This window comes from Lycium ferocissimum, chromosome 11 (genome assembly GCF_029784015.1).
Source record: "Lycium ferocissimum isolate CSIRO_LF1 chromosome 11, AGI_CSIRO_Lferr_CH_V1, whole genome shotgun sequence".
Lineage (NCBI taxonomy): Eukaryota > Viridiplantae > Streptophyta > Magnoliopsida > Solanales > Solanaceae > Lycium > Lycium ferocissimum.
Window position 1 is genome coordinate 33,055,785 of NC_081352.1, and position 24,200 is coordinate 33,079,984.

Genomic DNA, 24,200 nt, shown 5'->3' on the forward strand with positions numbered 1-24,200 from the left:
CCTTAAAACTTGCTTTGGTTTGAACTAAAGGTTGTAGCTACTTAACACTTTACTTATGCTGGTCATAACATTTAATAGAAAGAATTGGTAGGAAATACATTTTTTTGTGCGGATTGTCCTTCAAACGCACTGGTCTTTAATTTTTGTCCTTCGGTTTGCTTTCGTTTGAATCCGGTAAAAAAAAAAATAAGAGGTTGTAGCTAACTTGCCCAAAATTAGGCCTATTCAAGTAAAAGTTTACCTAATTTTGGGCAAAACGTCAAATCTCTACCTTAAAACCTAACTTTTGCCCGAATAGGTCTAATTTTATAAATTTTTTTTTTTTTTGGCATTAGAAACACGAATGACAAAAAAAAACAATACATGCAAATTGCCCGGAAATAAAGGCATTAGAAACACCAAAAACAATACTAATTCTCTTCAAAAGATCAAAAGTTTTACAAAGAGGATACATTACACAACTGTATACAATTTAATAATTTACGGAACTAGCAACTTCTGCACACTATCAACAGATTTCAGAGAAAAGAATACAAAACCCTCAACCCAATTTGTGGAGAACATGAATGATAAAAGCCTATCACATGTGAAATACAGACAACAGTTGACTGGGAGGAAATAAATTCACTTTATATTGCAATGCTTTTCCAACAAGCAAAGTGGCCTGCACCCTTCTCATTCTCTTCAAAGGTTCAGGCATTGCAAACACAGATTTGTGCTACTTATTCCTTCTGTTCTTCCAATACAAACTCAACATACAAATCTTTAATTGCAATAACAACAGTAGTTATTAGTGGCCCCATTATTGCTCCCTGCGCAACATAAACACGAAGAACTAATATCAAATATGTAGCCTTTAAATGTAAAACATAACATATTAGGCCATACATATGCAATAGCATGGAACTATCAAGTGCCTTCTTTTTCCTAATAAGGAAATTTACAATCTTTGAGTTTAGGTAGCATATGTGAAACCACTCGAAACTTTTATGGTAATAAATCATTTCAAGAGAAATAAGAATACTCGCTCCGTGATCATCATGATTTCTAGACAATGATTGGAGTTAATAGTAAGGATGAAAGGGAAGGCACTCATAGCTTCTTTCCTCAGTGGATTTATCATCCTTCATGTCATGCTGTTTCGTGTGACAGTCAGAAAATAAAAGACTGGAAATGTCTTTCCCTTTTAAATAGGTAAATAAAGTTCATATTTTCCTGTCTAATATTGAGGATTTCACTTCCTTTCTCATATTCAACAGGAGGACAACATGACAGGTAACATAAGTTATGTAAGGAAATTAATAATGGAAATTCAAGAGAGAATTATGTTTGTTGATTACCTCAACTGCTGAAGGGAACAAAGTCATTCCTCCAATAATGCTGAGACCAGTGAGATACGCGTTATAGCCAGGGATATCCTCCATAATTTCAGAAGTACCATAGTCCATAAGCACAAGATGTATAATGGATAAGGTGATGGCTAATACATATCGACCTTCAAGCACCAACTGTAAAGCAGCTGGAATAGTCGAAACCACTGATGGGAAAATAGGCAACAACGGACTAATAAATGCAAGGATTGTCGACACGTACAAAAAATGTATGGAGAATAATCTGAACAAAAGCCAAGTTAAGCATCCTTGAAAGAGTGCAATCTCAGCAGTTGCTAAAAGAACCCCAGAAATAGCTTTGTCAAGAACCTCAACACTTCGCTTCCTTGCAGAATTCGACATAGGGAGCATCGAAATCACTTGTTCAGTTACTCCACCAGAATCTGATGTGATGAGATAACAAAGTACCCATATAAATACCATTAGTTGAGATACAAAATTAAAAATACCAGCAGCACCCGATATTATGGAATGCCCAATCAAGAACACGAGTTTCATGCTTCCACCTAAGACGGATGTGCTACTGACAAGTATCCGTTGCATTACATTTACTCCTTGAAGAGCGAACCCTTTCGCCTTCTCAACCAAATCCTCTCTGGTGATTAACAATTCCCTGAACATTGAATCCACTTCAGCATATATATTTGCGCCCATTCGCGATCCTTAACCCTCTTTTTTAGGCTTAAGAATTTCTCTGCATACGGAGAGGGAGATGCTAAAGCTGTGGAGTGATTAAACGAGTTATTCGAAGGGACTATTACGAAATGTTTTATTCCAGAAACAAACTCCGTCATGTTATATTGCATAGCATAACTATCTATCTGAGCAAATACTGTCTCATACATTTGAGAGCTATACCTATCAACCATCTCGGGGACATCATTTTCATCCATCCACTGCTTAACCCCGATTTTCTCAGCATAATTACTCTCCTCTACATGGGATTTCAATGCGATAACCGCATCTTTCCCCTCCATGCCAATCTTATACGAGAAGAAAATCATACCCGCCAAGGACCCCACGCTCAACCCAACAATCAACCCAATCGCCACAATCGTCTTCAATGTTTTCAATATCTTTCTAGTAAAGAAAGCTGTTATAGCGAACCTACTAAAACTACGACTTCTAAAAGACGTTACTGCGTTCATAGTTGAATCCACGCTATTCGCAGTAAACAAAAATCCCAATGCAAGTAGAGCAACTGATCCCATCCCACCAAGTTGCTCATAAGCAATCACAAACACCCAAAAAGACACAAGCCACTTCAACAACACAAAAAAACCACTCGTATGGCGCCTCGACGAAGCATTTGCTTTAGGCTTCCTAAGAACAATCCTAAAAATCTTATCTTTAATGTCAACAAGGGTCCCCAAGAAAACACTAAAAACAGCAACAGGAACAGCTAAAATGGTCTCAGTAAGGCCTAACGTCAAAGGTTCAGACCAAAATGCAACAAGTGTTTGTTGAATTCCCCTTAAAGGAATTGAACAAAGTACAGCCCATAACATAGCTCTTAAATACTCTTCAAGCAATTTACCAACTCCATAAATAATGAAAATTGTAAATACTAAACCAGCATGAGCCATAGCTATATAAAGGGCTAACCTTACCTGAGGGTCAGCAGACATTGAATTCGGATCCGGGTCAACCGGGTCATTCGGGTCATTCCCTTTTCAGGTTTTTTTGGCTGATTCTCTGATGGTTCTTGATTTTGGAGTTTTGGTTCTTCTGGTTTTCTCATTGAAGCTGATCTAAACATATCTTCCCAAGGTGGATTAACACTAATTGATTCAGATTTTGGGTCTGAGTAAGGTATCAACGCCATTAATTATCAAGAACAAAAAAGATTGTATTTTTATCAAACAGAAAAGTGTTTGATAAAAAGCAAGAAAACTCAAAGACTGAGTCTTTATTATTGTGTTTCTTCAAAATGAGATTTTTTTTAAGATTTGACTTTCTTGATTTACCATTTATGGTGCATTTAGTATCTTACAACTTACACCAGTAAGATAATTTAAGGGAATTTGCAGGGTTGAGGCTGTTTGTGGACTAAGCTGACACAAAAATAAATTTGTCAGAATGTGTGAATCATCCAATGGGATATTTTAGGAAGACTTATTATTACTATAGTTGATAGACTGAATATGAATGATGTCTTTATTAGTAGTATCCACAACTTCCAACTGTTTACCACAACATTTGAGCACATGGTCCATTACTGTTTCTTATTTTGCAATGACGGTTTTGCCCTTTGTTCTTTCTTTATGATAATTGTCTTGATAGCACATAAAGTTTCAAATGCTCATGTATAACCCCATCTTACTTTCACTGAGTGATTATTTTCCATCCGTTTTATTTTATGTGAATGTTTCTGTTCGAGTAAGACTTTTTAAAAGAATCAAATACTTTTGAGGCATATCAAAAGTACTCTAGGAATCTATAGTCTTAACTCCTAAACATATCAATAAGAACAAAATAAAGAGTTTAAAGTTAGAAACGTTTTTCAATAAAGAAAATTCAATTATTCTTAAAACCACAAAGTGTTATATAAAAATGAAATAGAGGAAGTATGATCATATCACCTTTTCACAAAAGATAGATTCTTAAAACATTTCATTAAGGTACATAAGCTGAATTTTATGGAGAATAAATTCAATTTCCCTAAGTTTGATTTTCCAAATCAATTAGCCTCCATCATATTTGTAACCTTAATTTGCCAATAATTTACACTACAATAAATATTTACAACAATCAATAATTGTCTTAAGAGATAGTTGCCTGAGTGCGTTATCCTCTTACTTTGAGTTGATAATAAGTAGATTAGTTGTTTCTATCCCGAAAACATTGTTTAATGTTGAATATTTTTATAGTGGGATTTGATATGAATAGATTTTTCCTAAGATCTCAAAAATACCTACAGCATTAACGTTCCATTTTGTGTGAAAGAATGTTATTTTTGCGAGCTCATGTTGGTGCATTGCTAGTAACTACTTTTCTGTCTTGCAAAATTAATATCTTTAACTGTTTCATTTTCGACTTTTACTGATTTTATGAAGGAAAAAAGCAACTAGTAAGTTGAAAAAGAGGTATTTAAACAATCATCAATAATAACTAGAGGGGTCCAAATGTAATTAAGCAATAAGTCACAGGACAACAATGTAGACTAGAGCACAGTTTGAACGTGCCACGAAGAAGACGGCAGATGTAGACATCAATGCGACCAACGTGGTGCACAATATGGTTTTTTGAGTATTATTTCACTTTGGGCATTGCTAATTTGATCCCCATTATCATTTTTTTATTGTTTTAATTTTTAAAAATATGCAAATTTACAATTTACTTTGGTTGGTGTCATAGTAGAACAAAGGATAAAATTACATTGGAAAACAAACAAAATTTAAAAAAATGTTGTATAAGTTTCCATTCATACGTAACTAACAGAACGGAAAGTTATAAAAAGGAAAAAAGATTTACAAATAATAGGAGTATATTTATATTAATCAGATAAGAGTACTACTAGTAACTTTCACTCGATACTATTGACCAAACATGAGATGGAAATATTTTCCCTGATTTTTTTTTTTTTTTTTTGCTTGCATTTGAAGGGGAAAATTGACTTTCTTCACTTATATTTTTCTTGGATAACCCATTTGAAATCGTTTTTAAGTTCTAGAGAATGTTGGGTAATGAGACAAAATCATGACGTGGCTAAATGTTTTCCAACACTAAACACATAGTTAAATTATTCGGTAATTATGATTACGTGATAATTGTGTATGTTTAATTGATTTGATGTAAACACCCGTTTGCAATTAATCCCGTTTGTGACTCTTAACATAATATTAAACGAATCAACAACTCAACATTGTATTTATAAATGGACCTCCTTTCTTCGTGGGAGGGGAACTAGAAAAGGAGTAAAGAGACCTTTATTTTATTTTTATTTTCGTCCCACAAGAAAAGATTGTGAAAATCAGAATGATTGCTTTTCAAGATACTATCAAAAATTGATAATTCAATTCCCCACAAGTCAATGCCACAGAGTCATGTGAACATCAACAAATTAAAGACTAGAAATTAAATCTCACTTGTGATTTCTTCACATTAATTTTCATACACATAAAAAAAATAAAAAAATAAAAAGATTCAGCAGTATTTTACCTCAAAGATTACAGCTATTAATTTTTCTGCGTAGACAAAAATAAGCTAAGAATCTATAAGCAAGAGCCATTGCTAACAAAACCCAAACTTCTTTTAAGCCCCCATTTAAACCAACAGTGTCAAATGAAGGAGAACTTTGAAGAGTTCTACAACCCCCTTTGCTTTCACAGTCATATAAATCATCTCCTGAATATTGCACTTTCAAAAGTAACCTAAATCCATAGTACATGAATGATAAGTACTTTAGCCACCTCATGAATTTTGGTATATGCTGCAAAAAGACGTGCAACAAAAGCCAGAGTTTTTATTAAGAGAATTCAAAATATAAAGAAGTAAACATACGAATTAAGGTGTTTTAATATATACCTCATATGCATAAAAATAATTACGCTTTATGTCTACTGTGAGTTTGTTACCCAGTTTGGCCCATATTTGTGTATAAACACCTTTTATACACTATTATACAAGGTTGATACATCATATATAATGCTTTATGGGTATAGTGTTGTATAATATTGTATATTGGGTTACGTGGCGTAAAATTTTATGTTGTGCTTTATTTTTGAAAATTCACAAAAAATATTTTTAACCTTATGCATACAATGTATTTTCTAGTGAAGGAGATTCAAATGAACCTCCTTGTGACCCTAGCTCTACCCCAGATTGTCCCAACTTCTCTTATCAAATCAACCCCGTTGTTCTGAAGTTTGGGTAGATCCTTGATTACTAGTATGTTCTAAATCTTTTTCTAGCAACCATATAGTCAGGGAACCTACCTTTTTAACATAGTGAGTAGATATATATGTGAAAAATACTAAGTAAAAATTTCTATAAATATTAAATTTTGAACAATGTGAGTTAGGGGGAAGGCGTAGCTTGAGCTTCTAAGCTGCAGGAACAGGGAACGGATCCTCCATAAAACTGGAACGAGTTCACAATTACTACCTCAAGAAAGCCGCCACCCTTCTCGAAGGATGCAATCAAAAAAGTACTAAGAAAAGGGTGCCAGAGGCCTTAAAAAAACTCTTTCTCAGGATATTCAAAGAAGCTATGCACCTTCACTAAATGTTAATGAAAGGGGGCCCTAACATATAGCACGTTCCTTTTTGGGACACATAGGCTATTACATATGCATCAAACCGCTGGTTTCAAAAGTACAATGGATTCGATGGTAAGAAATAACTACCGAACTCATCAAGTTTAATAGTAGTAGTTATTGCTAACTGTTTGCAAAATTTATATAAAAGGAGACATTGTTTTGGAAAATGTTGATTTTATCTTTTGAGAATGAGTTCTTTATGTTATAGGTAATATTTTGTGATTTGGATACCTGAACATAGTAACCTCCAGTGAGAAGAAACAACATCAATATCAAAGAGGCAACCATTCCGGCCCTTCTAATACTCATAACTGCAGCTCCAAAAAGCTCTCCAGCTCCCTATAACCAAATAACAAATCCATTCATCTTTTCCAAAGAAATGAGTACAACTTTTTGCGTTCGCGAAAATCATTGGACTTACCTGGCTGGTTATCGCAATTAACAGCGTTGCAGCCAACGTTAAAAAGAAGCATTGGATGGTCCTCTTGAATCCGGCCATAAAGTACAGAATGCACATGAAAAATGTCGGGTACAAAACATGCGCTACCATGTCACACAATGTGCTGCAGACATAATAGACACTTAATCTGTACATGTCTGCTTTCCTTTCCTTCACCAAGTACATCTTCTCAAATGGGAAAACATACACTGCTCCGAAAATTGACGAGGAAGTCCAGAAGATACAAATGTAGAACATTAAACCGATCTGCAATGCAGGTTAAAATTAAACTTTCTTGAAGATACTACAGTCCTATGTTGCTCGGACTCGGTGTCTATACGGATCTAGAGGTCGGATTCGGCATAATCTAAATTTTAAGATTCGGGGTATGGATCCGGGTGCGGATACGGGTGCGGGGATTCATAAAGTAATTCAAAATTATAAGAAAAATAACTAAATCTATGCCTAGAAATAAAAAACAAAAATAATTTTTTTTATAGTTATGTTTCATTTATAATTAAATATTAATTTTTAATTAACTTGAAACTCTTCTAGATACAATAAGTGTCCACTCTTCAAGAGCTCTCCGTTTCTTTCAATTTGGCCTCAACATTGGTCCATGGATTTGGTCAAAGTATCCAATGTCGTTTAACGGATCCGACACGAATCCGGTGTCGGTGTCGGTTTCATGTCGTGTATGTTAGTATTATATGTTCAGGACCTCTCTATAACAATATTTCACTATAATAGCCATGTTTTCTGTGGAACGATCTTCCATGTTATGTTATATTGCATGTTCTCTATAACAACATTTCACTATAAAAGCAATGAAAATCATTGGAACCGGTCTTTCATATGTTATATTATATGTTCTCCATAACAGCATTTCTATAGCATTCAATAAATATCAGAACAAACGATGTTGTTATAGAGAGGTTTGACTATACTATAACAAGGAGAGAAAATGTAAAATTGGGATTTTGCCTGATCGCGAAGTTGAGCTTCCGTTGCAGTTGAGGATTTCCACCAAAGAAGCCCCAGCAGTAATGCAACTCCAAGCGATTGAACTAACCGGAGCTTGTCAAAATAGTCTCTGCATCTCTCCTTGTATGTGCGCTTTGAAAGTACCCTGAATTGTTCCCACCAGGATATAGTCCAATCTTTTTTTACTTTAACAGCCATTTGAAGATGCTCTGGTGCTTTCGACACTTGATGGTTCTCTTTTGGCTCCAACAGGACTTTGTACTTGTGTTGCAGATACTAATGGTCATATAGACACAATTCTGTGAAAATATGTCCCATAAAGAGCTTTCAAGTAAACTAAATGAAACATTAAATCAGAGCAAGTACAAATGAGAATCATACTCTGATGACAAATTTCTCTTGTTCGGATGTGCATTGAGGTGGATATATATCATCAGGGACACTGATGTCATTTACTTGTCCCGTTGCTAAATCCAGCAAGAACTCTGCTGGATTCATGGCAATTTCGGGGATGAAGCCTAGAGACGAGAAGTACTCCATCGACTCCCTAGCTTTACCATAGTAAACCGGATAACCTTCTGCTATCAACAAAATTTTTTCAAACATGTGGAAGATCCTGCTTGAAGGCTGGTGAATTGTTGTTATGATTGTTTTTCCCGTCTGATGAATGAAATAAGTTAGCATTTGGCCAACTTGTTCCAAGTACAAAAAATGAGTATTACAGCAAAATAAAATGACTATTTGAAAACATTGAAACAAAGATGGAACTTTTTATCAAATAGTGAAAGTATGGTTGAAGTGTTTTACCTTAGAAAGCCCCTGAAGAATCTGAAGTAGTCTATTTGCGGAGGTCGAATCAAGGCCTGAAGTTGGTTCGTCGAGCAAGAGCAGAGAAGGATCAACGAGGATTTCGTGACCTATGCTAGCCCTTTTTCTTTCACCCCCGGAAACACCTTTAACAAGTCCTCCACCTATTCTTGTGTGACGACATCTATGATTTGTGAAATTCAGGAACGACCAGTTGCAATAATCATGTTAATTTTATTTTGGATGTTATAAATAGTGGCGATGTGCATTGAAGTTCATGAAAAGGTAGATCGCGTACCTTTCCAAGCCTAATTCCTTAATAATCACTTCTGCTCTTTCATACTTTTGACGTCGACTCATGTTGCTTGGAAGTCTTAAGTATGCAGCAAAAACTAAGGTTTCCTCGACCGTCAATTGTGGAAAAAGTACATCATCTTGTGTCACAAAACCCACCCTAGACATTAGCACATATTCACAAACACAAGTTAATTAATACAAAATCATGTACAATGAAAGAAACTAGTATGTACTCTTGGTCTTAAGGGAAGAGAACAAACGGAGGCAAAAAGAATTTATTGATGGATAGGTAACACCTTCTTTTAAGAGCTGGATTATATGGAATGTCATTATAGGTGACGGTTCCTTTGACGTTTTCGGTCAATCTTCCACCCAATATCTTTAACAAAGTTGTTTTTCCACTGCCCGATGGCCCCATTAAGGCAAGAATTTCACCAGGATTAATGCTTCCTGTTATACCCTTGAGTATCTGCTTGTAATTATCATGCTCAAACTGGGAAGCTACCTTTGATACAACTGCCTTGACAGGATTGTTGGAGAAAGATTGGTTAATCTTCACCTTGTACTCCACATTTGCAAACTGCATTCGATGCCATTTACGTTGCATAAGCCAAACCTCTTAAACATATATATCATAATTGAAAAACTAGGTTTAAAACATGCCATGTCCTGCTCAGACCCGTTTAACATTTTTTCATACTAACAACCTGCCTGATTCTATCCCCCCTCGCTTATTTTTTTAGCTTTTTTTTTTTTTTTCCTTATTCATTTTATTAATTTATCAACATAAACATGAAACAAAACAGATGGTGAATATATACTGGACGAAATTCATCTATAAATGATTCATTTCAGTAACTCAATTGTAACCAGCTAAAGAAGGAAAATCCATTTATAAAAGAAAACTAAACTATAGAGGAAGAAAAAAAATCAAAGGAGAAATAGAAGAACAAAAAGTACCTTGAGAAATATGGGAAGGGGTTGATCTATATGAGCGATAGATGTATCATGTTCAACTTCTATATCAATTTCAGAGCTTCTATTTCTAAGATAAGTCTGAGACATGAACTCTATGTTATGTCCAAAACCATTGCTTCCCGCAATCTGCATTGAGCCAACAGTCGGAGGTGACAATGATAAGTCCTCAATTTCATCTTGTCTCACTTGCTCCATAAAGCAATTTAAGCTAAGCTGTATTTTGTTCAATGCTGTTGGAAAAAGTTCACGACTACTTATTATATATGGTAGATAAATTGAGGAACAAAACCAGGATTTTGCCTAAATCTTGAAACTCGTTGAAACACATGCTTTCTATTGAAACCTACTAGATATACTTTTGTTGGTGATATTGATGCATTGTGTGATCTTTCAGGTTAATTTCTAGTTATGGCACAGCCTTGTTGCTCTTCACCTGTTATTATTATTAGAGATCTAATGATGTCTGAAAACTCTAGGGAATGAAATGTAAACAACTTAAAAACAAAACATTTTATCATTAGATAAGGGAATTACTACATGAAAGTAATAGAAATAGGCAAATATCGTAGGAAAAAATAGACGATTTCAATGAAATATTAAAAAGGAAAAATTATTACAAGTATTTGAAATGAAAGAATGAATGTCTGAAAGGAACAATCTTCTACAAAAAGTTAGTGGTAAACTGGTAATGCAACATCTTATGTGTGAACTAGACGCAGGACACGAGTTCGAATTCTATTACAGAGAAAAGTCAATATGTAAATGAGAAATGAGGAGTTCGAACTGCCTCTCATTAATTCTTAACTGATTTTTTGATTGCTAAAAATATATAATATCACCGAATGAAAGGGAATATGTAAATATTATTATAACTTATCTTCTCTAGCTCTAGAAACTTGTTTGGATGGTTGTTACCCGCCATTTTATAATGTGTTACTTTGTACTGCATTGTTTTGTAAATACAATGTTTGAATAGATCGTATCTTTTGTCATAGTTCAATAATATCTTAATTGTTTGGTTTGACTTTTTTGTATTGTCTAATTATTAATTAGTTTAATGAAATATCCTTATTTTATTTAAATATTAGATTTATCAACAATTACTCACAAAAATAATATAAAACAACTTCTTTGTCCAAATTTATCACCAATTATACCGTTGATTTTTGAGTATATTAAGTTATTAAATTCATACAACATCTAATAAAATTATTAAAAAATAAAATGACAATATAAATAACAATAATAAGTATATGTATGAATAAAGAAAAAGAGAAACAAAGTACTCCATTGATGGAATTAAATAAAGGAAAAGGGTGCAAATATACTTTTCAACTTTGCGATTTAAAGCAGATATACCCCTTATTAAAAAAATAATGCATATATATTCCTGTGCAAATATACCCTTTTCACTGATGAAATTTCTTTTATAAATCATTCACCTTATTTTTTTTAAATTAAAAGAATGTCACGTGGCATTAAATAAACAAGTCTATCCATTTTTTTAGTTGATTTATTTTTTTCTAATTAAAACACAAGCTAAATGGTTTATAAAAAAAAATCGAAAATAGGTGACAACAAATTTAACTGCAGTCCTGTAAAGGCAAAAGGGGTCGAAAGCCCTGTCAAAATCTTCAGAGAAAAATGGCTTCTATAGAATACTCTAGAGAAAATGACAAAAATGGTCCCATATGTTTGAGAGTTGGTTCATCATAGTCACTTAAGTATGCATTTACCAGTTTTAGTCCTCCGTAAAATATTTAGGGTCCAGATCTGTTAGATTTCATGAAAACTGTTGAGAAGAAAAAGTCAACTATATACACCAAAGAAGTTCCATCGGAATCTTAAAATATGCAATATAAAGAACTAAACTAGACACAAAAAAGATAATAGTAAAAAATAGTAAAAGTTACATTTTAAAAAGCTACATCAGAATCTAAAAAAAAAAAAAAAATTGCAAATACTACAGAAATTATACCTTAAAATGCGAGTTCATGTTATTTTCCCTTTTTTTAATTTTTTTTTTTTATAGTTTTAGTCAAATCTAATGGATAATTCGATAAATATCTATAGTTTCAGTCAAATCTAACGGATAATTCGATAAATATCTTACGGAGACTAAAAGTATTAAACTTCCCGAAAACTTAAAAGGACCAAAATTGCTAAGTACATACTTAAAGGACTATTTTAAACCTACCCTAAAATATAAGAGATCATTTTTATCATTTTCTCGAGTAATATAATACTTCCTTCGTCCCATTTTATATGGAGGTGTTTGACTAAATATAGAGTTTAAGAAAGAAATGAAAACTTTTAAAACTTATGATCTAAAATAAAAAATTAAGAAATACTACAAAAATTATACCTTAAAAGGCTAAAAATACGTTATTTTCCCTTTTATATTTTATTTTTTTAGTTTTAAAAAAATCTAATGGATAATTCAATAAATATCTATGAAATGGCTCATTTTCAGTCAAATCTAATGGATAATTCGAGAAAATATCTAACGGAGACTAAAAAGTATTAAACTTCCCGAAAACTTAAAAGGACCAAAATTGCTAAGTACATATTTCATTAAAGGACTATTTTAAACTATACCGTAAAATATAAGAGATTGTGGGTTAAGGTTATCATATTTTATTAATTTGATAAAATTCTAGTTTAATTTTATCTAACGAGGCCACGTGTTATGGTATTATAAAATTTTAATAAAACATGGCATGGAAAACTTTTAAAATGGCTAAATGATCAAAATATAAAAATTGAGAAATATGTAGCTACAAATTATTTCACTAAGGCTAAAAATACCAAATTTAAAGTTATATTGTTATTCTTTTTTAACCGATTAAAAAAAAGTATCACTAAATTGTAATAGATTTAAGAGTAAAGGGATCTAAAAAAGGCGTGTGAAAATCTTGAGAGAGCAAAATGGAAGATATTTTATTGAACTCTATCGTTAACGCCGGTGTGAAAATTCCTACCGGAATCTCATCGGTGAAAAATCTAACGCCGGCAACTTTATTCTCCATATCCTCACAGTCATTACATCTCATTCACCCTCAAAACTCCTCGTTTCCGGCTTCATTGCCGGAAAATTCAGTTGCCGATCGCTTAAAGCTATGCTCGGAATTTGCCGTCGCTTTCAAAACCCTAGGTTTCATTGGAGATATCAGTTCTCACAAGGTTTTACTTACTATTACTCACCCTGTTCGCTTTTACTTGTCGAGTTTCGCTTCTCTCGAGAATTGCAATTTATAGTATTAAATTTTTTGAACGTCTAAATCTTCAAATTTAAAATATCGATTTAGCTCTGAAGATTAGTCAATTTTGACTCTCGAAAAATAAAATGTGACAAGTAAAAGTGAACGGAGCAAGTATTATATATATATATATATATATAGTACTGATTTTGCAAACGGAATTGAATGTGTTACTGTTATTTTTAGATGCAAAATATTTTTTGTTTGAAAATCATGTTTTTGTTTGCTTTTTTTTTTTTTTTTTTTTCCTGTGTCTAATTATTTGCTTTCATAGTAGGTGATGCAGCTCAAAGTGTTTTGTTCAATGAATTAATTGTTTGTTCTGCTTAATTGATTACTGCTAATAAACTAATGAATTGTTCAGTTTTTTGCAAACGGAACTGATTGTGCTATTATTTCATATGAGATGGAAAATCTTTTTTTTTTTTTGTTTGTTTTTCTACTTCCAGATTGATCTCAATGTTTGTTCTGTTGAAGTTCTTCTTTTTTTGTTTTTTTTCCCTGTGTCAAATTATTTGCTTTCATAGTAGCTGATGAAGCTTAATGCGTTTTGTGTTGAATGAATTAATTGATTTTGATTTGCATTAATGCTTGATTGCTTCATATGTCTGTTAGATTTGTGCTTAGAGAAAGCATTTATGTTTATTGCTTAGGCAGTTCCTTTATCCATCCGAAGAGGACTTGTACGAGTTGGTCCGGTTCTTGGTTGGGAAGCTATCTGATGTTGAAGCTCGAAAAGATGCAGTTGGGGAATCTAAAAGACGCCTTAAGACTCCAGAAGAAAATGTTGAAAATACAGGACTGCTGCCTCGTAAGGAGCTTTCGGAGAGACAGGGTGATCCTTTAATGAGGACACAAACACCAGAGCCGTCAAAACGATCTGATATTATTGAGAATAAGACGGAAGAGTTTTATAATGGTGTTAATATACCTATAGAAAGTAGAGCTGACTCCAGCAAGGAAACATCAGGCAATGAACCAGATATCACAGATTTGGTGGAGGACGTGAGGAGGAGTTCTTTGAAGGACAATGAGCATAATTTGGAGTATGAACAGCAATCAACTTCACCATGCGTACATTTGCCTCAGGTACTTAATAGTTAATAGTAGGTTGATTGCATGGGATCTTTAGTGAATTTGTGGTAGATGTCCAATGGAGCAGAACAAGCTGATAATTTAAAATTGGAGCATATATGAGCATGGTGGAAGTAGGGAACAAACAATGATACTATTTGATTTTGTGGTTTATGCTTTCGGAAAGCTCCAGCATGTTGTCTTTTCTTCTAATTGTGCGCTATATTGTAGATGAACAGCAATACAGAAACTTTACAAGACCAAAAGGAAATGCTTGTGGAGAAGTCAGTCTCAAGCTCTGTCGAATTAGAAGACCTACAAGAAAAGCTTGATTTGTTGAAAGCTGCAGTGGAAATGGCTTCTGATCACAGACATCCCAGTGCCTTCTATGTGAATCAGCTAAACGATCAAGTGGAAGTTAAAAGGAGCAAAATTGTTGAAATGGAGAGTCACTGGTAGGATAATGATCTGTTGCTTTATTGAGGATTCTTAAAACACCAAAAAATAAAAAATAAAAAATAAAAATAAATATATAAATAAATAAAAAGTGGAAGCACTCAAGTAGTCTCATTCATGTTTCTAGATTTTAACATCTTTTTCTTATATTTTTCTTGGATATTTATATCAATTGTTATTCTGCTCTTACAGGAATGATAAAACCAAGGCCCTTGAGCAGAAGAAGAGTTGTCTTGAGGAAACACTAAAAGCAACAGAACCAGAGGCCTATGTAAAATATAAAAAGGTTGAAGAGATTGAGTTGAAGCTGGAGTCTATATTAGCTGAAAATAAAAGAAGGTAGGTCATCTTCTATTAGGTCATGCAGAATATCTGTCGTTTATTAGATTACATAGTTGGACTAAGAAAAAAATTGAAAGAAGAAATTGTGTTGGCAGAATAAATAGTAGAATAGGAATCTCTATTTGATCGAGTTTGGATAGGTAAATGTATTAGTGGCTAACAAATTAATATTTGAGAAGCGGAATAGTTATTTGAAAATATGACATGGCATGATTAAATTACTACACAGTATTCTTGATAAAACAATTAATATACAGCATTGTTGGTTTTTTATCGGTTGGATCCTTTGACATTTAAGAATTTTTCATTTACTCATTATGGGAAGAGGTCAAGTAGTGCGAGTCTATGTGGCTTAAAGCCTTATAAATATACCCTACGGCTACCTTAATGCATGTAAACTGTGGCAAGAATCTTTGACTGGAACAGACACCAACTGCAATGCAGATTGTCATGGTTTTATAAGCCTTGAAAAATGCTGTTTTGGTAACAGAGTTTAACTCATTTATCTAAGCATGTTGAGAAATTGCATCAACTTGGTAACTTTGTCTGAATGTTTGTTATCTGTCACTCTGCAGAGAGGATGAACTCATTGTACTCTCAGCCAAAGCTGAGAAGCTGCCCAAATTGGTACGTAGGAGAACCCACATTCAGCGTATTGAAGAGATCACCAAAAACAGCCGGAAGCAGGATGTTGACATAGAAAGAATATTGAAAGAGACAAGGGAGCTTCAGTTGGAGAGCAACTCTGTCCAAGAGCGGCTTAATCGAACCCATGCAGTGGTGGATGAGACGGTTTTCAGGTACAACGTTTTGATATGCTGGTGACCACGAATTTGACATCTTAGCGAAGTGTAGATTGTTCTAATGTAAATTGCCTGATCTTTTACAAAGGGAGGCAAAAAAGGACCAGGTGGGACGGCAAGCTTACAGGATACTGACTAGCATCCATGACAGCTTTGAACAAATAGCTGAAAATCTTCTTGCAGCGGATAGAGCCCGAAGAGAAGTGGCTGATTATGAAGGAAAGCTTGCAACTATGGCGTCTCGAAGTGTTGATATTGACAAGCTGAAAGCAGATCTTGAAACCATCAGGAGGGAAAACGATCTTCTTGAAAAGAATTTGTCCAAAGACTCCTCACAAAGTATAGGGTAGAACGTTTGTGTACTCTTTGGTTGCATTTTATGCTGTAATGTTCTATTAACACACACACACACACACACAGAGATTTACCTACCAACTTTATGTGGAATTCATTGTCGAGTGATAAGAGTGCTGCAATGTCTTGATGATAAACATGGCTTCCCGTTTGACGATATGGAGACTTGCTCTTACTGTACTCCGATTTGCCAGCCCTTTTTGATGCAGTCCGCATTAAAATCTCGCAACTACTATAATTGGAATCGCTAGCCTTGAAGCAAACACGGGTTTAGCCACCATTATTTTTGAATCGGGAGTCAGCAGAAGTTGGATCAAATCTGCTATTTATCAAGTTTTGCTCTTATCTATGACCATCATTCTTTGACAGTAACTAAGAAATCCTCAAGGCCCAATGGGTGTACAATTTGATTTCTTTGGATGGCTCTCCAAGCTTCCTATCTTTCCATTCCTTCCTAAGCTTCGGTTGGTGTAATAGTCCCTTTGATAGGGAATCTTTCATTTTTTCCGTTTTGTTGAATGCTTTTTGCTTGTCTAAACATCCCCTATCGTGCTAATAAATACAAGCCATTTCTTTTGGTTTAGTTCTTCTAGCTCTCCCATGACGATGGGCAATGCTCTTGGTGAGTCACTTCGTCTTTTAAGTTTTGCTCTTATCTATGACCATCATTCTTTGATAGTAACTGAGAAATCCTCAGGGCCCAATGGGTGTACTCGCATGTCATCCTTTGCACCTATCACTAGACCAAAGCCTTGGGGACGAAAGAAGTTGTAACATACAATTGGATTTCATTCATTAAACACACAAAATTGGTGAGAATTCATGTACTTGCGACATTAATATTTTGTTGGAAAGAAAAGAATCAACACTTCCAAGAAGGATCAAATACAACCATTAATAATTTGGAGAGAAGAAGGGGGAATAATTCAGTGTTATCTTTATGGTGACTAAGGGGCAAACAAGCCCTTGAAGATGTAATAGTATCTTTTAGCTGTCAAAATTTGATATACAAGCTAAGAGGGGCAATGTAAACAATTGATATATTTATCCACTTCACTCAAACATCAAAACTTCTCCAGCCTCAAAAAGAACAGGGAATTGAGGAAAGCTAACTGCTAACTATCAAAAGCAAGAAACTCTTACCTTAGAATCAACGGTTGAGAACTCAACATTCCAGCATAATCTCACTGAGAGTGCCTAGTTTCTAGCCACACCTTATATACATTTGGAAGGGGACGACTTTGTGATGTCTATACTGCATATTTGTGGTCTTTATACTTAGACGCTTCCTGGAAACAACCTCTCTACCTCATAAAGGTAGGGGTAAGGTTTGCGTGCATCCTACCCTCCCCGGACCCCACTTGTTGGACTATACTGGGTATCTTTGTTGTTGTTGTTTTATTCTTAGACGTTTTCTCTGTTCAGCAATTTGTTGTTCCAATGAATATTAGCTTGAGGTTGTTGATAAGCACCAGATGTAGGAAGGCCGGGATCACCTGATCTGTTAACAGTTTGAGGTTGCTGGGCTAGTGGTTGAACATTAGATTGTGCAGCTATTGTCTGAGATGGATTAATTCCAGGATAAGAGGTATTGGCAGAATATGCTGGCGCAACAGCAACGTGCTGGTCCTGAGGAATGTTGTAAAAATAATTAGTCTGAAGCATTGATAGATCACGTCCAGGTGCAGAGTTTCTGGAATGGGAATCTTCATTCTGCACGAAAAGATTACGCGATATCTCAATATCAGAATTGGACAGAAACAGATATACATGCTTTATGATAGATTCACATAATATGCCACATTCGAATCAAACAAGGATATGAGCTATAAAATTCAAGCTCAAGCACGAGGGAATGTGCAGGTCGTTGCATCCTAGAATTAGTCAGAAAAGGAAAACGGGAAAGAAAACACAAACCTGCTTTTGCATGGAGTAGACATTCTTTTCTTTCAGCTCAGATGCAGTGAGATTCTCATTGCTAGCAGAACAAACAGGAGTTGGAGTTCCATTGTATGAGACGGTTGAGGACCCATATGAACCGTAGCCAGTAGGAACGCCAAAGTGGTTCAAGTTTCCAGCAATAGCAGCTGGTTTGTACAGAGATGGAAGAGGTAATTTTACACCAGCAGCAGTAACTGATGGTGACATATAAAAGTTGGTAGCAGAAGGTTGCTGAGGGAAGCCACCCGGGCCTAAAAACTGGTGAGCACTCTGTGGCATGTAAAGGTGGGGAATATAAGGGTTATATGGAATATAATTAGGAGGAAATGGTTGGCGTACTAAAGGAAACAAGTGCGGAGGCACGCTGACAGAACTCTGCCCAAGGCCTATGGGTTGAGCCACAGGGGGATTAGAGCCCAATGTCGAAGGAGCTTGAGAATTCCCACCCTACAGCAGGCAATAGATTTATAAAAACTTAGTCAAACCAAAAATAAAAGATACAAACAAGAGAAGAGAGAGTGTGTAGTAACGCACAAATTTCACTACTTCCTCTACATTCCAAAACTCCAAAGAAACTGAGGAAATTAAAAGAAGGCAAGAGCAACAGGCACAAAATATACAGAAGATATTTTGATATAAGCAGAGACAAACACTCTTCTACAAGTAACGTCACAAGAATCGCCAGCAAAAGAAAGAAGGTAAGGCTCAACATTGTCCTTCATATATACATATACATGTATCTTGGTTGGGGTCCTTGGGGAGAAGAAATAGGGGGAGTAAGAACTAAAAAAACTAGATTTGCAAGCCAGTTCTTATCTGCTTTGAGAAGAGGTAATTAATTGGTCACAGAGAGACCGGTTTGCTACAAATTTTGTGGTCTGCCAGTGATCATCCTGTTAATGGAAACTCAATGCATTAAGAATTTTACGTTCATATCCATCTCCTTGTCCGATATAACGAAAGCATCGTTTGCATACTAAGTGTTTTACCCTGAGCATAGACAGTATATAGTTCAAGTGAATTGTTGGCCGACACAAATGAAGCACCACCATTCAAGAGATGATGTCTATTCTGACCAATCATGGTTCAGATCACATCTTGTAGAAAGAAATATAAATAAGCAACTAATCCGCAAGTGAGCCAAGAAATAATGTCTACTCTGGCTAATCATGGTTCAGATCAGATCTTGTAGAAAGAAATACTAAATAAGCAACTAATCTGCAAGTGAGCCAAGAAATTATGCCAAATTTCTTCTATCTTAAAGTAATCCTTCAATTGCCAATACTACAAGATCTTCCCATTCAAATTATTTACAGAGTTAGCATTGTCTTATGTAAGAGGCAATTGACGAAATATTCATTTTGACAGCACTGACAGGAGCAAGGGCAAAAAAGATACTTTCGAACGAAATATGGGAAGTAGAGATATTTTAGGGCCACAATAACATGCCTGCTGTTCTGTTCCCTCAATACACACAAGTTGGGGACCTAGCATGGGCGGTACAAAACCCAAGCTATAATCAGGAGGACTCTGCAGAAGTGGCAATTGTGAGGCTGCGGAAGGTGGACATTTCTCCAGCTTTGACGGATCATACACAGAAGAAGCACCAGATACTTCAAAAGGTGATATATTTTCAGATCCATGCTGGTTTGACCGCAGATTGTCAGGATAATCACCTCCCTGAGCTGCTGAAGATGCATCTTGGCAGCTGCAGTTAGTTTTGTATGGTGATGAGAGGTCAAGTATAAGATATAAAGAAAAGAGTACCCAATAAACAGTTACTGTCTTACAGACCAGCCCAGGATAAACAAAAGACAAGGTCATCCTTGTGTTACTATAAGACACAATTGTAAAATATTGACAGTCCAGAAGCAATTGATCATGGAATCTTCATCAATATATTATCGATGATTGCAAAAATATATAGACATGAATATAAAATCGCAAATGAATACAAAAGCATGACATGTCACTCCGCTACCTCCTAGGTTCCATGGAAGTACTATCATTAGCTGGAACAGTCTCCACAGGCTTCGAGTCTTTGCCACAGCTTATGCTTGGATCCAATTGAGGATACAAACTACCGAAAGTCAATCCGCTCCTAAAAGATTCAGGTACTTGAAGATGATTCGGAAAAATAACAGGCTGACGACGGGCAGAGATATTTAACTTCTCTAACTTCATGTCAAGCTGTGGGACTGCTTGTTCCACGGAAGAATTTAGTTTAGAAAGTGATGGTAAATGGGCTCCCTTTGCAACAGCTGCATCAAGATGATGATAAAGTGAGATAACCAAGAAAGGAAAAAGAAAAAAGGAAGTCTGAATCACAGGAGTTTTACTTTTTCTCCTCCTCAAAAGCAACACGTGGGTAAACTCATGATGGCTATGTTATTAAAATATCTGATTTTTCTAGAACACCAACCAAATTCAATGATTCAACCCACGATAAAGTCGGTAGCAGTTATCCACACCATGAATTGATGGCAGTGAAATGGACTTGTAAGATAGAGCTAGCTATTTCTCTCATGTATATCTCAAAAGCCACATTAATAATACTACTTAGACTTTTGACATTAAGCAACTAAATAAATAAAAGAACTCCATCCACATTACACAATTGAAGGAGGTTGTACCTTCTGAATGTCCTTTAACTTGTTTGGAATGCTGACTTTCATGATTAATTGCAACTGGTTTTTTAGCAGTGACTGAAACTCCCTGGGATTCTTTTGGACCAGTTGTGTTTTTGTAGTTGACAGTTCTAATGATTGCACGAGTACTCTGGGGAGCACCTTGGCAAGCATCTGATCTCCCCTCATTCACAGGAGACACAGTGGAGTCAGTAGCAGTACGCTGGCTACCTATCTCACGTTTTATTGTACCAACTGTTCCTGGATTTCGGGGGTTCAAGGCTGGCACTAGTACAGGATCTGATGCAGAAGAGTAGACACCAGAAACTGATGCTGAAGTTGTGCTTGTTACAAGCTCATTGGGTCTTGATATGACAGTTTTATCATTAAATCTAGTTCCAGGTGCAAAGGTGGGGGTGGGGGTAGGAGTGGGGCCAGGATCCAAGTTTAGATTATGGTTTATTAAACTATGAGGTAGAGTTGAAACTTTTGCCAGCTTATTTACATTAACAAATGAAGTAACTCTGCTGACATGACTAGGATCGTCTGCAGATACCTCAACAGCAGATTCCTTGTTACGATGTATATTAGCATCTTCTGTTTTACGTGCAACTGGCATGGAGGTCTTAGCTCTTCTATCGTTCGAACTATTGACTCCATTTTCTTTCTTAATGTATCTTCTGCCACTGGCATCTGTTGACAATATTGAAAGGGGGTAAGTTGACACTGCAAGCATAAATAGAGAAAATACTCCCTATATCATTATGAAGCACTCTTCCAAATTCCAACAGATGCCATGTTATATAAGTAATAAGAGACCATGCATATATCAAAATATTGCACATGAAGGCAGGACCACCACAGCAATAGGAAAAGAAAAGAAACATGATATATCAACCAATCAAGCAGGATATAAGGACTATAGATGCAGTTTGAACCATGAGAAAAGTTCTACTTCTTCTCATTCTACAAAAAGATGTCAATAACAAACCAAATTAATATCCATGATAAATCAGCCTACATCTTGTACAAATTATTCTGACAAATAAAGCACATTCTTGAAAGAGAGAATTTTGTCCTTTTCGTGTGTGAAGAGAACCAGATGCTTTCCTTAGAAAGATCGATCATTCAATTAACACCTTCATCTTCTTGTGTCTTAACCTTGTGTCAGTGAAGAATATGAGAAAATTTAAACTTTTATCTTTTTACGGCACTTGAAATGGTTTCTTCAAATGACAAGTAAAATGCAGAATCCAGCTATCACTGTTTGATAAAGAAGCTAGTGGCCGGACTACTTGTACAGCCAACATACAGCTATTAAAGAGGACAACTCTTGTATTTGCTGGTGAAAGTTACTGAATTATTCATGAATTGTATGCTCAAAGTCTCAAAAGGGGAAAAACAAATTTCAATACACAACATCCTGGATGCTCAACAAAAAGCAGGAGAGTTAATCGATTAAGATCATGACCGCATTATGACAGTTACTCTTTTCCCAAGTTGAAGTCCCATATATACCATCAGTGACGTAATTTGCAGAAATTCTCTCACGGCATTCCCTAGCCCCTCTCTGCTGCATGCCTGACATCCACCTGTAATCCTCAGAAGTTCGGCTGCTGGCTTTCTGTGATAAACAGATGGTGAAACTATGAAAGATCAAGCTAAGTGAAAATTTTGTAATAAAATCTAGTTCCCCTTATATAATCCAAGTTTGACTCAGCACAATCATTAAGAGAAATGCTTACTGCTTTCTTTCTGTCTCGTTTCCTTTTGACCTCATGAAAAGTATCTGCAGAAAAAGTTTTTGCTTGAGAAAATAAAACAATAATATAATAGGATCAGCAATTACATGAGTGCATGACGGAATATGAAACTTAGATAATATGTGCCAAAGAAATTGCAAAACTAAGTAAAGGGAACTCTAATCACTTAGACAGCTTTAACCCCTTTATCCTCCTTTTTGTTGGAAGAGGACAGGGAGAGGGGCTGCTATTTTGGAAAACAAATACCACAATACATTGGTCTAAATATACCACGAAGAGAATTGAGAGTTGTGTGATACTTAACACCACAGAGGACCCTCAAAGCTTAGTTAAAGAAAACTCTACGACTGCTTCTTATGACAAATAAACTGAAGCAGGTATTACAGTAACCAGTTATGCTCATGCCAAGTTCTTTATCAAGGTTGCAGTGACAATTCAAAGATCAGAGCCTATCAAATTCCTAATCCGCAATGACCATGTTGGCTTGAACACAGATAAAAGGATACCAAGAAAGCAGAAATAACAATGTAAAATGCATTGGTACATAACTCTGAAGCAAATAAGAAGCAAACGTAACATCAAAAGAAAATATTGCAAAAAAAAAAAAAAAAAAACACTAGGATTTCTTCCCGTCATTCCAAGCCTTAGTGGATAGAGATATCGAGGTAGGTCGGATGACATCGGTAGAAGGTAGCAGGTACAACGTGGAACTAGTCGAGGTACACGTAAACATCTAAAACACCAAAAAAGATCCTATTTTTATCCTTAACCAACCTAATGATTTCAGCTAGGAAACAAAAAAAGAAACTAACAGCCCTTACATCATACATTATCACGAAATGGTCATCTAATCAAATGAAGCTTTTTTATTCATTCCTATAATTATTCATAGAAGCTAGCGAACAGATAATATAAATGCCAAACGAACAAGGCATTAAATGTGGAGATTTGATATACCGAGATATAAAAGCTTTTGAGCGGTGTCATTGGGATCCATATTACATTCTTTGAGCATTGCGTAAATGTCTTCATCGGTATGCTTGCCTGCTGCGATCTCCTTTATATCATTTATCGTTTTCCTAAGATTGCTTGGAATTGTAACTCCGGTGATCATCGTGACAAAGAGATTACAGAATTACTAGCAAGTTTTGATTTACATGTACGTCAATAGGTGCATGCATATATCACTACATGTATGAAAATTATTATTCAACTTTTCTTCTTCGAGTTTGGTTGATATAAGCTTAAATATTTTATGTGTTTCCCTCATTTATAGGTGAAAGACATTTTCCATACAATTATTATCATTTTTTATTTCATATTATTAACGTGTTTGAACTAACACTTAAAATATTACTCCCTCCTTTTTTAAATAAGTGGAGTTTTTAGCTTATGCATACCCTTTGAAAAAACTGTATACTCAT

General features: G+C 35.2%; 3 protein-coding genes and 1 pseudogene across 3 annotated transcripts; 1 reads left to right on the plus strand and 3 right to left on the minus strand.

Moving 5' to 3' along the window:
- Positions 1-400: 400 nt before the first annotated feature.
- LOC132035907 (uncharacterized) lies at positions 401-3,519 on the minus strand (annotated as a pseudogene).
- A 2,007-nt stretch (positions 3,520-5,526) lies between these two features.
- LOC132037346 (ABC transporter G family member 26) lies at positions 5,527-10,358 on the minus strand. The gene is made up of 9 exons (XM_059427844.1): positions 10,139-10,358; positions 9,475-9,758; positions 9,180-9,335; positions 8,882-9,065; positions 8,456-8,734; positions 8,075-8,350; positions 7,073-7,357; positions 6,883-6,990; positions 5,527-5,823 (listed from the first exon to the last, which is right to left on the minus strand). The coding sequence occupies exons 1-9, from the start codon at positions 10,349-10,351 to the stop codon at positions 5,554-5,556; spliced, it is 2,055 nt and encodes a 684-aa protein (XP_059283827.1). The 5' UTR covers positions 10,352-10,358; the 3' UTR covers positions 5,527-5,553.
- A 2,726-nt stretch (positions 10,359-13,084) lies between these two features.
- Positions 13,085-16,447, plus strand: LOC132038257 (uncharacterized). The gene is made up of 6 exons (XM_059428946.1): positions 13,085-13,339; positions 14,074-14,505; positions 14,722-14,945; positions 15,139-15,285; positions 15,864-16,088; positions 16,180-16,447. Exons 1-6 carry the CDS (start codon positions 13,085-13,087, stop codon positions 16,439-16,441), a joined length of 1,545 nt encoding a protein of 514 aa, XP_059284929.1. The 3' UTR covers positions 16,442-16,447.
- A 923-nt stretch (positions 16,448-17,370) lies between these two features.
- On the minus strand, positions 17,371-24,019 carry LOC132036397 (GBF-interacting protein 1-like). The gene is made up of 8 exons (XM_059426732.1): positions 23,734-24,019; positions 22,759-22,802; positions 22,532-22,637; positions 21,020-21,706; positions 20,368-20,647; positions 19,836-20,094; positions 18,363-18,833; positions 17,371-18,158 (listed from the first exon to the last, which is right to left on the minus strand). The coding sequence occupies exons 1-8, from the start codon at positions 23,888-23,890 to the stop codon at positions 17,850-17,852; spliced, it is 2,313 nt and encodes a 770-aa protein (XP_059282715.1). The 5' UTR covers positions 23,891-24,019; the 3' UTR covers positions 17,371-17,849.
- Between the last annotated feature and the right edge of the window lie 181 nt (positions 24,020-24,200).

What these genes read in the sequence shown, in the direction of transcription:
- LOC132037346 (XM_059427844.1), bottom strand. Translation starts at nt 10,351, where the DNA reads ATGGAGCAAGTGAGACAAGATGAAATTGAGGACTTATCATTGTCACCT. An exon ending in AAGGAATTAGGCTTGGAAAG is followed by an intron (nt 9,066 to 9,179) that starts GTACGCGATCTA and finishes CACAAATCATAG; the next exon opens with ATGTCGTCACACAAGAATAG. An exon ending in CTGGAGGTTACTATGTTCAG is followed by an intron (nt 5,824 to 6,882) that starts GTATCCAAATCA and finishes GTCTTTTTGCAG; the next exon opens with CATATACCAAAATTCATGAG.
- LOC132038257 (XM_059428946.1), top strand. Translation starts at nt 13,085, where the DNA reads ATGGAAGATATTTTATTGAACTCTATCGTTAACGCCGGTGTGAAAATT. An exon ending in GAGATATCAGTTCTCACAAG is followed by an intron (nt 13,340 to 14,073) that starts GTTTTACTTACT and finishes TTGCTTAGGCAG; the next exon opens with TTCCTTTATCCATCCGAAGA. An exon ending in CATGCGTACATTTGCCTCAG is followed by an intron (nt 14,506 to 14,721) that starts GTACTTAATAGT and finishes GCTATATTGTAG; the next exon opens with ATGAACAGCAATACAGAAAC.
- LOC132036397 (XM_059426732.1), bottom strand. Translation starts at nt 23,890, where the DNA reads ATGATCACCGGAGTTACAATTCCAAGCAATCTTAGGAAAACGATAAAT. An exon ending in TGCAAATTACGTCACTGATG is followed by an intron (nt 21,707 to 22,531) that starts GTATATATGGGA and finishes TATTGTCAACAG; the next exon opens with ATGCCAGTGGCAGAAGATAC. An exon ending in TCTACTCCATGCAAAAGCAG is followed by an intron (nt 18,159 to 18,362) that starts GTTTGTGTTTTC and finishes CTTTTCGTGCAG; the next exon opens with AATGAAGATTCCCATTCCAG.